The following is a 17,452-nucleotide window of genomic DNA, read 5'->3' on the forward strand; positions in this document are numbered from 1 at the left end:
GAAAACCTCTTACTAAACTAAAGGCATCAAAAGACAAACAAAAACGCTGGTGGACTAAAACACTGAAGCAGAGAACACTGAACTGGAAACAAAACACTGGCAACACGGAGGCAAAACACACACAGCTTGTTGAGGGTACGACGCAACACTGACTCAGAGAAACACAGGGACTAAATACACTGGGAAGTAACGAGGAGAATGAGACACAGAAGGAGGGCACAGCTGGGGGAAATTAGAACTGACGAGACAAGCAAAGCAGGACACATTCACATAAGACACGGACCTACAAAGTAAAACAGGAAGGATCACACAGAGATGCGAACTTGACACAGTGGAGACAGCAACTAAGAAACACAGAGACATAAACCATAAGGCAGAGGACTTTAAGAACCGAGAGACACAGAGGGGAACTCAAACATGCAGACACAGACTTACACAGAACAGAGGGGACAGAGAAACATGAAGGGCAAGGGATCGAAACTAGAAACCATAGAAACTCACACCAAGTACAATAATACAAAAATCACAAAGAACTAAAACGCTGGGTCAGGAGACCCAGGACCCTGACAAACTGATCCTCACAAGGTACCACAGCATGTTCCAACACTGCTTTTATGCAGACAAAGAGAGTTGTAAGTAATCCAGAAAAGTTGGAAAACCTCTAGGAATTAGTATCACCAGTCAAGGCTTGATCAACCTCCATTTCTGCAGAACAGTTTTAAATTGGTAGCATATTGTGTGTTCCCTGAAAAAGGCCTTTTTGTATGATTCTGTATGATTATTTTTCAGTTTTGCATTTCCATAACTTTTTTTAACCTCTGGCAGTTCATCACTTACCTTCGTACAATTTCAAGGTATTTATTGGACTTAAAAAACTTGAATTGAAACAAATAACTAGAAATGTTTGTAGCATATATATGTTTCCTAATTAGGAAAAAGAATTAACTTGATGTTTATGGAGAAATGTTGTATTACTCGGAAATCAGATCTCACCTGGGGTTTTGGTTTCCATTTTGTTCCAGCGAGTTCTCGATCAGGATCTGTGCCCCAAGAATCCTTTCAGGACAACAGTCCTGTCTGTTGATGATGGTGACAGCACTGACTTTATAGACAGCCAACAAGTCTACTCTCCACCAGGGATCCAGATCTTGAACATTGTGTGTACAGCATCCTGAGTCCAAGTTTCCATTTCTGCACCCATCAACACCCTTTGAGGGCCCAAACACTGGCCCATACCAAGTTGATGACTGTACTGTTTGTTTGTTTAAGGCCACGTTTGGAAGCGGTTCCACTAAATTGTTGAAAAGAAGAAACAAGTACGAATGAGTATCAGGCAGATGTGTTTCAGTAGATCAGATCCAGTCGCTTAAAGCTCTACCTGCTGGGGCAGCATACACCTCCACTTCACACAGGGTGAGAGTCTTCTTCTGTCCAGGAAGAAACACGTTCACAAAGCGACCCTCCATGCTGCCTCCATCACACCGGTATGTGTAGGTTTTACCTGCATTGATATGTGAGATGGAAGCACACCTGACAGCAGAGAGTGTGGGGGCAGCATTATGTTAGTATTGTGGACTTCATGTTAAGGAGGTAGCATGGAGTCATGAACTAGAAGAGCAATAATCAGCATGTGGTGGATAATATGTAGACTCTAATCTCTGAAACATTTGCTTGTTTGTTTTATTTTTGATTCAGAAAAAGGAATAGATGTTACAATCCCTGATCATGAATTGCATGGAGTCCTGAACTAGAGCATCATGTGGTGGATAATATTTATGTTGTAATCTCTGAAATATTTCTGTTCAAATTAATGTAAAATAAAACAAATAAATAAACAAAAATCATAATGACCATTGACTGATATAAATTCATCATTACCTGGGATTACTGTTTCCATTGTTCTCCAGTGAGTTTCCTATTTTGATCTCAGCTCCATCCAGTCTTTCAGCACAGCAGTCTCCTCTGTTGGTGACTTTTACAGCAGTGATTGTAAAGCTTCGCTGCAGGTCCACCCTCCACCAGGGGTTGGTCTCGTCTTCAGCCGTGTGGCTACAGAACCCATTGCTATAGAACGAGTTCCGTCTGCCATCGATGGCTTTGGACGCAGTGGCAAAGGAGAGTGTAGATGACTGGGCAGCTTCTCCTTTGAGTGCCACATTGGGTAATGGGTATCCTTGAAGGAAAACCAAGAGGACAATAATTTCTTTTGGTTGGGCTGTCATGGTACGACCGTGTGGCAGGCAGGAGGAGGACCCAATAGCAATATTCACAAACACGGGGATGAACTTAAGAAACACAGCTTTAATGCTGGCAGGACAGAATACAGGACATGCAAAACTAAACCGGAAAAACGTAAACTAATACTCGAAGGTAGACACAGGGAGATCCACACAACATGAGGGAGAACGCGACGCCAAACAGAGGGAGACGCAGACAGAAATACACAGAGGGTAAACGAGGAAAGTTTGAACACACGGGGAACACAGGTGACGCTGATAATCATAACGAGACAGGGCGGGGTGAACTGAACATGACATGTACAGGCGTGAGAGTCACAAAGTAAACAGGAAGTGCACAGAGGTTCAGACAGGAGGAGAGAGAGCACGGGGAAAACACAGACATAACGGGCTGGGGAAACATGGAATAAAACATAAGGAGAGACGAGGGCTCAGATACACAGAGGGGCACACAGGGGGTGAGAGTCACAACGGGAAAACACATAAGGAACAAGGTAACAGATCAACCCAGGAAGCATGGCCTAAATAAAGAACAAAATACAAAAATACATGAAAACTAAGAATACTGGGCCCACATGGCCCAGGACCATGACATCACCCCCCCCCCTAAAGGGCTGGCTCCCGACAGCCCAAACCCGAGAAACAAAACTAAAACAGAAAACAACCCACCCAGGGCGGGAGGCGGGGGACCAGGACGGAGGGACCAGAACGGGAAACAAAACAAACAACAGAAAACACAGGAGCACATGACCGTAGTCCAAATAAGGTTCAGGGGGCCGACCCAGAGCCCACAGGCACAAGAGTTCACGGGTCACACGGTCGGGGGGCCGACCAGGCGGGTGGCACAGGTGGCAGAGCTGGTCCGGAGGCCGGCCGTGCGGAAGGCAATGGCGGCGGCGACGAAGGAGACGACGGAGCAGTTCAGGAGGCCAGCCGCGCGGAAGGCAGCGGCGGCGGCGAGGGAGACGACGGAGCAGTTCAGGAGGCCGGCCGCGCGGAAGGCAGCGGCGGCGGCGACGAAGGAGACGACGGAGCAGTTCAGGGGGCCGGCCGCGCGGAAGGCAGCGGCGGCGACGAAGGAGACGACGGAGCAGTTCAAGGGGCCGGCCGCGCGGAAGGCAGCGGCGGCGACGAAGGAGACGACGGAGCAGTTCAGGGGGCCGGCCGCGCGGAAGGCAGCGGCGGCGCATCAGTGTCAGGCGCACTGGCTGAGGCCCGGTGGACACAGGACCAGACGAGGCTGAAGACTCTGATGAGGCCGGAGCAGACGAGGCTGAAGACTCTGATGAGGCCGGAGCAGACGAGGCTGAAGACTCGGAGGCTGGACCAGACGAGGCTGAAGACTCGGAGGCTGGACCAGGCGAGGCTGAAGCCGGGCCAGGCGAAGATGAAGCCGGGCCAGGCGAAGATGAAGCCGGGCCAGGCGAAGATGAAGCCGGGCCAGACGAAGATGAAGACGCTAGAGCTGCAGCGAACGTGGACGAGGCTGCCGGTGGAGCAGCTGGTGGCTGAACGGGCCCCTCGGACCCTCCAGCGGAGACAGGAGGCTGAACGGGCCCCTCGGACCCTCCAGCGGAGACAGGAGGCTGAACGGGCCCCTCGGACCCTCCAGCGGAGACAGGAGGCTGAACGGGCCCCTCGGACCCTCCAGCGGATGAGGTAGATGGCGGCGTGGGAGCCGCGGAGTCCTGGATGAGCTCATCCGGGCTCCCAGCAGGAGCTGATGCAGAGCCAGGGAGATTTGGGACCCCTGGCTGAATGTTAAGCTGACCAGCGGACCATACTGCTATCGGGGACTGGGCTACAGGAGCTACTGGGGCCTGCGCTACAGGCGGCACTGGAGCTACTGGGGCCTGCGCTACAGGCGGCACTGGAGCTACTGGGGCCTGCGCTACAGGCGGCACTGGAGACTGAACTGAGGGGGACACTGGAGACTGAGCTGAGGGGGACACTGGAGACTGAGCTGAGGGGGACACTGGAGACTGAGCTGAGGGTGGCTGCGAGGGAGCTAACTGAACTGAGGGTGGCTGCGAGGGAGCTAACTGAACTGAGGGTGGCTGCGAGGGAGCTAACTGAGCCGGGAGTAGCTGCGGGGGAGCTAACTGAGCCGGGAGTAGCTGCGGGGGAGCTAACTGAGCCGGGAGTAGCTGCGGGGGAGCTAACTGAGCTGAGTGTGTCTGCGGGGCGGCTAACTGGGCTGCTGGTGGCTGCTGGTGGCTGCACCGGCGATAAGCAGCTCGCGTCGACATCCGCCACACAAAACACAGCCCCTGAGCGAACAGTCACTATGTCTGGAAAAGACACAGAGTCCTCACTCACCACAGCAGGTGAATTGGAAGTCCGAGTGTCCGGCTGTGGGGTGGTGCGTCGCTGTACAGTGTCTCCGGAGTCCAAACAAAAGGGGACAGAATTATCCGAGTCCGGTGTTAAAAAAACAGAGCCACTCACAGTTGTGCACGGGTTAAGAAGTCCGGGATCCGAAGGCTCGGGCTGAGAGTGTGACACACGGTCACTCTCTCCCAGGGGTGAAAACTGCTCCGCTGCTCGGGAACGGCGACGACGTGAACGCCGTTTTCTCCGGGAAGGGGGAGGAGACGAGCCGGGCCGCGAATCCGTCAGCGGGCCGGGCTGAACATCCTCCGGCTCTTCGTACAGGAGCGACCGCTCCGGGAGGACGCCTACAGTGGAGACGAGGAAGTCCTGGATGTGGGGGCGGAGCGCGCCGAATAGCCACGGGAGTCCGGACACCATCCGCTGTAGACGGACGGCTACGGTCTCCCGGTATTCATCCTCTGGCAGCGCCACCCACTCCTGACAGTGGTACTCCACTGTATAAATCAGATCCTCCCGGAGGTCAGCGGAGGGGTTGTGAATCGCTGGGTCCATGTCGAGGTCGCGTTCTTCTGTCATGGTACGACCGTGTGGCAGGCAGGAGGAGGACCCAATAGCAATATTCACAAACACGGGGATGAACTTAAGAAACACAGCTTTAATGCTGGCAGGACAGAATACAGGACATGCAAAACTAAACCGGAAAAACGTAAACTAATACTCGAAGGTAGACACAGGGAGATCCACACAACATGAGGGAGAACGCGACGCCGAACAGAGGGAGACGCAGACAGAAATACACAGAGGGTAAACGAGGAAAGTTTGAACACACGGGGAACACAGGTGACGCTGATAATCATAACGAGACAGGGCGGGGTGAACTGAACATGACATGTACAGGCGTGAGAGTCACAAAGTAAACAGGAAGTGCACAGAGGTTCAGACAGGAGGAGAGAGAGCACGGGGAAAACACAGACATAACGGGCTGGGGAAACATGGAATAAAACATAAGGAGAGACGAGGGCTCAGATACACAGAGGGGCACACAGGGGGTGAGAGTCACAACGGGAAAACACATAAGGAACAAGGTAACAGATCAACCCAGGAAGCATGGCCTAAATAAAGAACAAAATACAAAAATACATGAAAACTAAGAATACTGGGCCCACATGGCCCAGGACCATGACATGGGCTCTCACACCCAGTGGGTTAGGGTTGGCAGTATTGTGGTGGGGGTGGCATCATGGCATCAACAACAAAAAAAAGTTGCTCGTACGCATGCTTCCCCGATATCATACCATTGCATTTTGGCGTGGTGCGCCTGGTGCGCCTGCTGCTTGCTGCACATGGAGGAGAGGGGCGGGGCAACGGGGATTCTCTGGCTGGCCCGAGCACCATCTCTTTCACCATCTTACAATGCTGTGATTGCAGCGATTCCCCAACTCTCTCTGAATGGTACTCATGGCCATTGATCAGTGGTCTTTGATCAATGAGCTTTGATCATTGGAATACAAGCATGCTGATCCACACAGGTGTACACACGGGTGTACACACGGGTGTTCACAGACGCGGACTACACCTTTCTTGGCTGCTGCCTCAAAGCACATTGTGCACTGTCTATCTTGTGTGCTGCACAATATCGTTTAATATTTAGTATCTACTGTTATCTACTGCTAGCTAGTTTATTGTGATGGTGCTGTATTTATTATGTTGCGCTTTTTTTTTTTTGCTTTCTCTTCTGTTTTTTTTTCTCCATACAGGTGATCCAGGTGTTTTGTTTGTTTTTCTTTCTTTTTCCCCCCTTTCTCACCGTCCCTTCTCCCCTCTGGTTTTCTCTCTCTCTCTCTCCCTCTCTTTCTTTCATTCTTTCTCCCTGTGCTATCCCCCAGTCATGTCTGTCCCGTTTGTAGCAACCGAAAATAAAATAAATACGTAATTATAAGAAAGATCAATCAAATGGACCAATATGGCAAGGCCATGATGATCCACTTGGTAAAATAAATCCGCTTGGCATCTTTCTTGGCCTTAAGACAACAATTCTGATGGCTAAAGATCCAAACGGGACACAAAAAAAACACAAGTTACTTGGATGAGTGACGAAATGTTTCTCCCACTGAAAATGTTATGTCCAGATGAACAGAATCAACTTCTGGGGGGGTTCGTTTGTTAGCAATTTGGCTATGATAGTAAACAGTAGACAGACAGTAGACACAGATGTGGTTTATTGAATCTTTTGGACTGTTTTCAATATAATATTAATTACATATTAATTGGAAAAGGTGTATTGTTGACTTGTCTGCTTTTCTCAAAGGGGGGCGGTAGAGGGAGGGTTCGCCAATGGCACAAAACGGGTCAGGACCGCCCCTGGTCACACCCCTTACTGATATAAATAAAAAATAAAGAATTAAGTAAAGAATTGAAGGTATTTACCGTAGTACACTTCAACCTCACAGAGACTTAGGACCTTTGCACTTCCTGGTAAAAACACAGTGACGTAGCGTCCCTTCACAGAGTTACATGGAAAATAAAACGCTTGTCCCTTGGGAATGTGAGAGATGACAGCACACCTATGTATGAAACATTTAAAGAAAAAGTAAAGAATAAATATAAATAAGTATAAATAAATAATAATGACTTACGGTTATAAATCAAGCTCTGTCACCTGATGCTTTCAGGGTCACTGATTGCTGTAGAATTTCCGATCCAAATTTCGGCACCATCCAGCCCATTTTCCAATTCCTGTCTATTGGTTATCATTACAGTCCCAATTGTATACACATTTACCAGGTCTACCCTCCACCAGGGATCAGATTCTACATTGGTAAGTGTACAAGACCCACTTTGATAGTTTGCGTCTCTGTTTCCATCAACTGCCTTACCAGCAATACCCACAGTGCCACTGGTTGAAGATTGGACAGCTTTTTGTTTCAGTGCCAAGTTGTAGAGAAGTTGACCTAAATGATTTTTAAAAAGTGGTTATTAATAAAAACAAACAAATGCATATAAATCCAGGTCAAGTGTCAAATTAGGAGTTCCTATATTTGTATTTGTGGAGGTTTGCAACAGGCAATTTACTACATATTGCACTGAATGTAGAGTCACAATAGCAGCACCTAGTTCACCCCTGAAGTGTTTGCAAAAGTTTCTTCTAGGAGTGTTAATTTATTTTTAAATGAAAAGTGGAGAGGTTATTAGAACAATTGACTAATTAATGGCTCAAATATGCATGTACAGTATAGACCTTGCATGTCCGCCTTATGTCAGCCCGAAAAGTATTTCTGCCCTTTCTGATTTCAGTTACATGTTTTGTGCCATCAAATAAAATGTAACAATAGACAAAAATAATGAGTAAATACAAGAAACTGGTTATTTAGCTAAGAATTATTTCATTAGGAGAAAAGAAGCTAACTAAATCTACCTGGTCTTGTGCCTAAAAGTCATGGCTCTTCCTTGTTCAGTCATGAGTTAACTTCGATCAACTATAAACTGTACTAAGCTGAGTTTAATGTCAATGGCATGGTTCTTATATAAAGCTTTTCTACTCTTCAGAGCAGTTTCTGTTGGCTAGCCAACAGAAAATACTCCAAGAGTACATATGTATTCATCTGCATGTCAAAAAAGAACCCAGAACGACATACAAAGAACTGCAGGTTTCACTTCTCCTTGTCTCCAGTTGACTCAGCAGCCTGTGAGTCTGTCACCCATGTTACTTGTAACTGCTAACTCCGATGAAAAGAAAAAAAACAAACTTAAATAGTACAGTAGAAATCAAAATAATGTATTTGAAGAACAGTTGTTATCAATCTCACAGTTGTGTGAATGGTCAATCACATATTTTCAGGAAGTTTTGGATAGCTTTCTTTTCTTCATAAATTTAAAATGTTCAAAACTGCAATTCATGTTTACTATGTTTATTTTTGCCTAATATAAAAATTTGTTTGAGGATTTAAAAAATGTGTGAATATGTGCAAAGATATAAGAAAAGCTAATGAAACATTTGTGTTTCTCAGTTACAACTAAAATCAGTGTCCAGTGAGTAGGGACAGGTAGTGTCACAGTATAAGACACAATTTCAAATTTTATGTATTATAAGCAGTGTTGGGCAAGTTACTTAAAAGTAATTAATTATAGTTACTAGTTACTTCTTCAAAAAAGTAACTGACTAAGTAACTGAGTTACAAGATTCTAAAAGTAATTATTAACTTGAAAAGTAACTATCGCGTTACTTTAAAAAAAAATGTTTACCCTCTGGGGTCCAGGGTATAATTGTTCATTTTTTACTACTTTTGATTTTTTCTCTAAATTTCACATTTACATATTATTTACTTTGTCTTGTTTGGTATCATCCTTTTCAGCACAACCTCATGTGTCTGAAATTACAGTTATGTTTCCATTTTGACATACTGTATTAACACAATTGATCTAAAATCAGACAAAAAACATAAAATCCAAGTAGAAAGTTATATTTTTTACTGTAACAACCACAAACATGTTTACTGAATTATATTTCATAACTTTAAATGCAAATATAAATTGTCAATTTTACAATAATATGGACAACTTTTGCAAACAACAAAGTTATTTGCAGCCATTTACCTTTTACCTCTGTTTTTATAACCATTTCAAACTATTTACAGAACAATCGGGTGTTCTGCATTCAATAAGATGCCACAAATTATTTGTGCCGTTGGGGAAAAAATAATTTCTGTCCATTATAAAGGAGAACATCACAGCCTGATACCTGCAGGTCTGACAGCAGCAGGTGTATCATTCCTGTTTCTACCTGGAGACAGCAGTCAGCTCATTGTTCTAACACACAACACAAAACTATCCACAACACTACACACTAACTACACAAGACAACACATTAAATACACACTCCAAACACACATCTCAAAACTCTCTCTCTCTCTCTTTTTCTGCTCTCTCTCTCACACTCTCTCTCGCCGTCACTCCTAAAACTTCCCCCTCTTCCTAAACAACCAAATGTCATGTTGCCATATACTTTTTTGATTGGTCAACATGGTGCATTTTTCCACCAACACGAAAGGCCTGATTTTTGTTTTGTGTTTTTATTTTTTGGTCATAAGCAGTGAGATCTTGCTAGCATGGTCCTTAGACATTAAACGTGATGAAACTATTCAGGAAAAAACGCTGCATATATATTGTTTATCATGACTCTGGTTTTACGTGGCCAATCAACACAATTTAAAAACTGGTATATATCACCTTGTTGGTTTGTCATCTTAAAGTGGTCATGCGACTGGCTTACCACGACTACTTTATTCTTCTTCCGTCAAACAGCAGCACGATTGCGATTGTTTTCCCCGATTGTTTGTTGTGCCAAAAAGCTGATCGTCTGCCAGAAATCAGTGCTTTAAGCTACTACATACCATAATAAAAGTTTGTATTAAAGAGTGACTCCTCCAATAGGTCATATTGACTTTAATAAATCCCTGTAGCATTGTAAAGCGTGAAAAAAGTAATGCACACAGTTACATATGTGACAGAGTAACTTATGTGTTTTGGCCATGATCTGATTGTAAAATCATTTTTTATTTTATTTAATTTTATTAGGCCTTATATGAATGAAGCATGCATTTCTTCTGAGCTGTCAAATGTCCTGTCAGTCAACAGGAACTCAAAGAGTCTCCAGCAATTTCCAACAGATTAAAAAATATAGATTTTTATTCAGCTGCATCTTATTCATCCCTGTCAGTGAGACGGCTTCATTTTATTACGAGTGTAACTTTGCTCCATGCTGTGCTTTTCAAAATCAAATTTATTTATTTATTTTTATTTTCTTTGTTCAGTCATTGACATGTGGTAGTTTGAACTTAGTAAATATGTACCAGAATGTTTTGATCGTAGAAGAAAAGTTTACCTGCCAGTGTTCCAGATGTTAATGTTAACATGATGAAAATGCCTGTTGACATACAGACATTAAAAACATTTAAATAACTGAATTATTTTTAAATGATCTCACTGATGTGTACATAAATGCCATCATCTTTATTTTAACTTTGTTTCTTTTTTTTAAGAAAGTTTAAGATATTTTAACTTACCAATGAAGCTCCAAATATGAGTCCCACTCATGGCTTTAGAAAATATCCGAGTCAAATGTATTATGGCATTAATTACAACACAGTAATTACTGATACACCAACTGGCAGGTAAACTGGCTTACTACCAGTCTCATATTACTTGTTTTGATCACCAAGAATATGCAAATTTTTAGTCAGTAATGTTTGCATGAATGACAACACACCCAAACTGACATCTTCTTCTTCAGACCAAATCCTCCCATTGCATGTTTCTACGATTTAATGTTTAAATATTTTATTTTATTTGTTATATTTTTCCACTCGCCTTATTTAACATTTTAATTGCATTCATTGATCACTACTTTCAAAGACACATAAGCTAAAAATCTACTGGACCTGGCTTCTCTCCTATTGAATTATACATGCACAGGAGAGATAAGAAAGTTGATGGCCAAGGTGTGCTCATTCTCTTCCTAACCCCTCTCTTAATTATTAGAACAAAACTACCATCAGCTCAGACTACTCCTGTAATTAAAGGTTAAATTGTGGACATTCTCTTCTCAACCGTTTGTTGACATTAAAGGTAAAAACATGACGAAAAATCCATCTGACATGGTCCCAGTTTCCCCAGTAGGTACTCTTCTTTTTATCTGTGAATAAACCCTCTAATTCTTAGATGCGAGTCCCACTTCTGACTCCTGCTCACCTGCTCTAGACATGACACCATTTTAGTTTGAATAAGCCCCTAACCCAACTGGTTCCATCTAGTGATGTGCAGATTGATACTGAAATATCTATTCCTCCGATACCAGTCATTTATGTTCTAGAATCGATTCTCATATTAAAATATCAATATTTTAGTAATTTGGGGTAAATTTGTAGTTTATCATTAACAGGAACAGAGTGGAAAGAAACTATAACATTCGGATTGTCTACATTGGAAGGAAATACTTCCTCTTCCGCCTTTCATAGTCATGTGTGAAATAGGGCTGTATAAATGGAGTCATGTGCGGACGTATTTTACATCCACAAACACCAAGACACGGTTTGCGATACATGTGGCAAGACAGTGAGGTGTTGTGGCAACACCACTAACCTCGTCAAACACCTCACATTAAATCATGTAACAGAATATGATGAGCTTATGTTGAGGTGAACTGAAGAAGAGGAGAGGAGAGGGGTAGGTGCTGCTAGGGCGATACAGATGTCTCTCACAGTCTAGCAGCCAGGCAACATGCTCAAATGGCTTCAGTTTTTTTTTTTCTATATGATAATTCTGCATTATTAAGTGATAAGAACAAGTAATCTGATGTCCTGTAATCATTATGAAAATATAATTTGAGATACAATAAAAGATACAGTAAAAAAAAAAGTTTTTGTACAAAGTATATAGGATCAGTATATAAGTAGGAGAACCTTCACAGACATAGGATCAGTATTGTCGATACCACCCTGAATTTTACTTGGTATCAGATTGGAAAGGAAATCAGTGGTATCGCACATCACTAGTTCCATCTGAACTTTGTATTGCCTGCTGGGTAACACTCATAGGATCAGGGATTAGGACTTTTTAAACAGAGAGCTGATCCAGACTTACTGTATTGGGGCCCAGTTCCCACCCCATGGACAGTACCTTCTAATGATTCAATAATGGCACACCAGATGGATTTAGAGAAACATCAAAGAAAATTATGCAATTCTGGTTTTTCTCATTCATATTCAAAACTCAAATTTAAAAAAAAAAAATCAAAACTATTTGTTTCTGTTTAAATAAGTGATAAATATTTAGGCCAATGTTTATAAAATATATATTCTATCCATAAATGTCAGAAATTATATCTCACAGTGGGTTTTGGTTGCCATTTTGCTCAAGTGCGTTCCTGATTAGGATCTGTGACCCCAAAATAATTCCCATTAAACCATCTGGTATGTTGATGACGGTGACAACACTGACTTTATAGACAGCTAACAAGTCTGTTCTCCACCAGGGAGCCAGATCTTCGGCAGTATGAGTATAGTGTCCTCTCTGTGGAGAGCCCGTAGAAAAAGCAGTTCCACAAGATTGTAGAAAGGTTTGATAAGGCACGAATCAGTATTTGGCACGTGTGCTACAGTAAATAAAAAGATCTCATGATTTTCTTCTTTACTTTCAGTATCACTTATCACTGGTGAATTTCCAGCTGAGATTCCAACAACATCGGGCCTGGTGTAGAATTCACTCTGTTCTGCATCAATTTTATTATTCCTTTATTTTGCATTTATTTAATGAGGGAGTGAACTCTTTAGATTGAGATTCTCCTTGGTAATAGTGTGCTAGGCTGACATAGGCAGCAATCAAGCATGTTTTCAGCACCAGGAGAAACTGGAACTCCTGAAAGAAAACTGTGAAAGAACGGGCGAATAAAGAACATGCAAACTCCACAAAGAAGGGCTCCACCAAGGTTTACAACCCAGAAATCTCATCAGTGCTATCAACAGACATAGAAAGGATTCTTGGGGCACAGATCGTGATCGGGATCAGTGCTAGCACTACTGCTGTGATCCAGCAGTGCTATCCACTGAGCCATACTATTACTAGGATGACATTTATTCATATTATTGCTATAAAAATTACATCATTAAATACATTTTAAGATATTTTTCACATACCAGTGAAGTGCCCCATACTCATATTTGCCTCCAAACATTGCCTCCAATCATATGACCCCCACAGGTTACACAAGCTGTTTGTTCTCGTGTCTGTGCCCTCCGATGCCTTCCCCAAACCACAGCTCAGTCCATGTTTAAGCCATTTGCCTTTATCTACTAAAAAACGCTGTCAAAGCTAAAATGAGGACATGGGCCAAGCTAGTGTAATATTTATTATATTAAATTAAACAGCGATTAGTGATACACTTTAAATGACAGGCAGACTTTCTTGTTACTTCTGTAGTGTTCTTATGAGGATTACCAATCACATACTGGACTCCTTTATTTGCTTTGGTTCATGAGCACACTCACATTCATGACACATGTATGTTTATGCAGATTGCTTCCACAAACAAACAAAAAGGTTCAGATCAATAGTTTTAAAACCTTTTTACCACCAGCATACATCATATCCTGTATCTGTTGGACTCACCCAGAAGTCTATACACCTTTAGGCCTGGAAGGTTCTTTACCTTCTTACCGTCAGTCTAACACTTCTGCATTTGGAAGACTTCAATTAACTTTTTTTTTCACTGTATTGTTAGCGCTGCATACACACACACATCAATCCATTAAATCCATCTTATCAATGTTAAACAAAACACATTCACATTACAATTTGTCACAAACTAATCTTTATCACACATAACAACAGCTCCTTAAATTTTTTCCAACCCAGGTGACCATAGAAGAGAAAACAAGAGTAAGTTCATCACTTTGGTCCATACTACAGATACTATAGTGTACTATACTATAACGTGGACCTAGTTTTTGCAGGCATTTATTGTTATATATAATGCAAAGGAATAAGCTTGCCTGCTTTTTATAAATATAATTATAATAATTCCCATGAGCAATAGTACAAACCAAACAGCAAAAATTTAGACAGAAATTATTTACACATGACTTCAACTTAATGTGTTGTCATCAGGATTGGCGATATGAAAAAGATAAACAGTGTTCTATGCAGTTACTGAATTTTTGCCAGAATTTAAAAGAGTGCAAAACAAATTCAAATATAAACTATTTCTAACAAAATAACTATGCATCACAGTTTCTACTGTGTCATCTCCTTTATGGATTTGTTGGATCCTTGGTGCTGGAGAAATAAACTCTCTGCACAGCATCGTCAGAACCTGAAAGGACATGAGTTATATTTAAATTAAGGCAATGCACAAGGGTTGTACACAAGCCAACATGTTGCAAGTAAAACCTGATTGGCAGATGAAGTTGAGGTTCTCCCCACAGGGCTGGTCCTGCCAGAGGAAGTGCTCTGTGCTGGCCACGCCTCCACAGGTGCTGGAGTAGCTGCCAGGAACAAAATCTTGTGGCCAATTTAAGAAATTCAATGAATATCCAGACATCCAGAACCACTCGTCTGCTCTGAGGGATCTTTTGGACAGAGAAAAATATATGAACAGATTTAAACTGAATGGATAAACTGCTATTGATAGAGCATAGGCAGCACTTGTTTACATTGAGTTTGACAAAAGCTACATGATTGATATTTATCTTTAAAATAACAATATATATTACTAATTTGTATGGTCAGGAAGACACTAAATACATTTTGTTATTCTGCAAGCTCAAGGCTGGCCTTTCCGGTATAACACTTCAGTCCAAACGGAGTAAAAAAAAAGAAAATAAGAAGAATTTCACTACAAAAAAAAAAGTGTACAAATCAAAGTGTACAAATCAATCAATAGAAATTTCTTTCAAATTTCTTGTGGATTAAATAATGTCAATTAAGTTTCTGCCACCCCTATGTTAGAGCAGGTTTGCTGTTGTCTGGGAAAGGCAGCTGTGGAAATGAGTATACACAACAAAACAAAGCATCTGACTTATAGATTTACAGTACCATATCACACTATTAGAGCACTTTGCTCTCGCACTGCAGGCCTACTTGTTGTTCCTAGAGTATTTAAAAGTAGAATGGGAGGCAGAGCCTTCAGTTTTCAGGCCCCTCTTCTGTGGAACCAGCTTCCAGTTTGGATTCAGAAGACAGACACTATCTCTACTTTTAAGATTAGGCTTAAAACTTTCCTTTTTGCTAAAGCATATAGTTAGGGCTGGACCAGGTGATCCTGAATCCTCCCTTAGTTATGCTGCAATAGACGTAGGCTGCCGGGGATTCCCATGATGCATTGAGTTTTTCCTTTCCAGTCACCTTTCTCACTCACTATGTGTTAACAGACCTCTCTGCATTGAATCATACGTGTTATTAATCTCTGTCTCTCTTCCACAGCATGTCTTTATCCTGTCTTCCTTCTCTCACCCCAACCGGTCGCAGCAGATGGCCCCGCCCCTCCCTGAGCCTGGTTCTGCTGGAGGTTTCTTCCTGTTAAAAGGGAGTTTTTCCTTCCCACTGTTGCCAAAGTGCTTGCTCATAGGGGTTCATAATATTGGGTTTTTCTTTTCTTTTTTATTGTAGGGTCGACCTTATAATATAAAGCACCTTGAGGCTGTTGTTGTGATTCGGCACTCTATAAGAAAATTTTTATTGTTATCAGAGATCATTTCTTCTTTGAACAAGTGGTAGTTATTTTCATTTTCTTCATACATTGTTCACATTTCTTTCTAGCTTTTCTTGTTTTGATTTTGTTATTTCTTTGATTTCCTTGGGGTCATCTGACATTATTTCTAGTTCTTTAATAGATTTTTTATTACACTTGTGATTGGAGAGCTCCACCATCTCATTTATATTTTGTCATGCTGATTCACTGATCTGTAGATGTACATCAACTAAATGAATCTATAGCTATCAGTACCTGCGCAGTCCCAGCCAGACGTGGTCTGTGAGGGAGAAAGGAATGAGGCTAAGCAGCTGCTCCAACTCGCTTTGCTCCTGTTGGTTGTGAAGGCTGAGCAGGTCCCAGTAATAACGTCTACAGTACATCAGAGCATCAGACCAGCAGAGCCTCTCTCCCACCACCGTCACGTTCCTGCCACCAAACTGCAGGCTCACAGGTGGAGGAGGGCTGGGAGGAGGTGGAGGAATGACAACATCTGGCACTGCAGGGAAGTATTCTTATTAGAAACCATATTTGGTTTTTTATTGTTTTCCGTTTATCTTAACATCTTAAATTGCAATGTTCTGTATTAAAATTGGACACCGAAAGCTAACTGTGAGCAAAGATAAAATATTAGAAAAAAGGGTAACAACAGTAAAAATGTTACCATAATTTAAGCACACACAACAACCAAAGAACTTCCAAAAATAACATCCCAAGACCCTACCAGATAGAGAAGCAAACACCTCCACTTCACACAGAGTCATATATCTCTTAATTCCTGGTATGATCACATTGACGTAGCGACCTTCCATTGCATTACACTGGAATGTGTATGTTGGTGTACCATCTAATGATTCGATCATGCCACAACTGATGGATTTAGAGAAACAACAAAGAAAATGTCAGTTTTAATTTCTAATCTATGTTCAAACATTAGTTTGTTGTTGTTTAAGTACAGAAAAAAATTTAACTTAATGGTTATGGAGAAATGCTCAGAAATCAGATCTCACCTGGGGTTTTGGTTACCATTTTGATCCAGCGAGTTCCCGATCAGGATCTTCCCCCCAAGAATCCTTTCTATAACAGCATCCTTTCTGTTGATGATGGTGACAGCACTGACTTTATAGACAGCCAACAAGTCTACTCTCCACCAGGGATCCAGATCTTCTAAAGTATGTGTACAGCATCCTGAGTCCAAGTTTCCATTTCTGCATCCATCGACACCTTTTGAAGGCCCATATGCTGCACTAACAGATGACTGTACTGTTTGTCTGTTTAAGGCCACATTTTGAAGCGGCTCCACTAAATTGTTGAAAGGAAAAAATGGGCATGAATCAGTAAAAGGCAGACGTCTTTCAGTAGATCAGATCCAGTCGCTTAAAGCTCTACCTGCTGGGGCAGCATACACCTCCACTTCACACAGGGTGAGAGTCTTCTTCTGTCCAGGAAGAAACATATTCACAAAGCGACCCTCCATGCTGCCTCCATCACACCGGTATGTGTAGGTTTTACCTGCTTTGATATGTGAGATGGAAGCACACCTGACAGCAGAGAGTGTGGGGGCAGTATTATGTTAGTATTATGGACTTCATGTTAAGGAGAAAGTAACATCAAGTAATTAACTAGTCCTGTGGTCGAT

At 42.4% G+C, this 17,452-nt stretch overlaps 1 protein-coding gene across 1 annotated transcript in view; it reads right to left on the reverse strand.

The window, feature by feature from the left end:
- LOC146636106 (uncharacterized) overlaps positions 1-17,452 on the reverse strand; it is a 34,841-nt gene that overhangs the window by 7,173 nt on the left and 10,216 nt on the right. Inside the window, exons 5-15 of the mRNA XM_085350268.1 lie at positions 17,203-17,354; positions 16,824-17,115; positions 16,538-16,683; positions 16,069-16,312; positions 14,514-14,692; positions 14,383-14,436; positions 7,231-7,522; positions 6,999-7,135; positions 1,879-2,173; positions 1,379-1,530; positions 994-1,291 (exon numbers count right to left, since the gene is read on the reverse strand). Coding sequence (XP_085206394.1) covers positions 994-1,291; positions 1,379-1,530; positions 1,879-2,173; positions 6,999-7,135; positions 7,231-7,522; positions 14,383-14,436; positions 14,514-14,692; positions 16,069-16,312; positions 16,538-16,683; positions 16,824-17,115; positions 17,203-17,354 — 2,241 coding nt within the window. The remainder of the gene's footprint in view (positions 1-993; positions 1,292-1,378; positions 1,531-1,878; positions 2,174-6,998; positions 7,136-7,230; positions 7,523-14,382; positions 14,437-14,513; positions 14,693-16,068; positions 16,313-16,537; positions 16,684-16,823; positions 17,116-17,202; positions 17,355-17,452) is intronic.

The sequence above is a fragment of the Diplotaxodon limnothrissa genome, linkage group LG3, assembly GCF_057381915.1.
Source record: "Diplotaxodon limnothrissa isolate DT_005_m linkage group LG3, D_limnothrissa_male_GT1.1, whole genome shotgun sequence".
Classification (NCBI taxonomy): Eukaryota; Metazoa; Chordata; class Actinopteri; order Cichliformes; family Cichlidae; genus Diplotaxodon; species Diplotaxodon limnothrissa.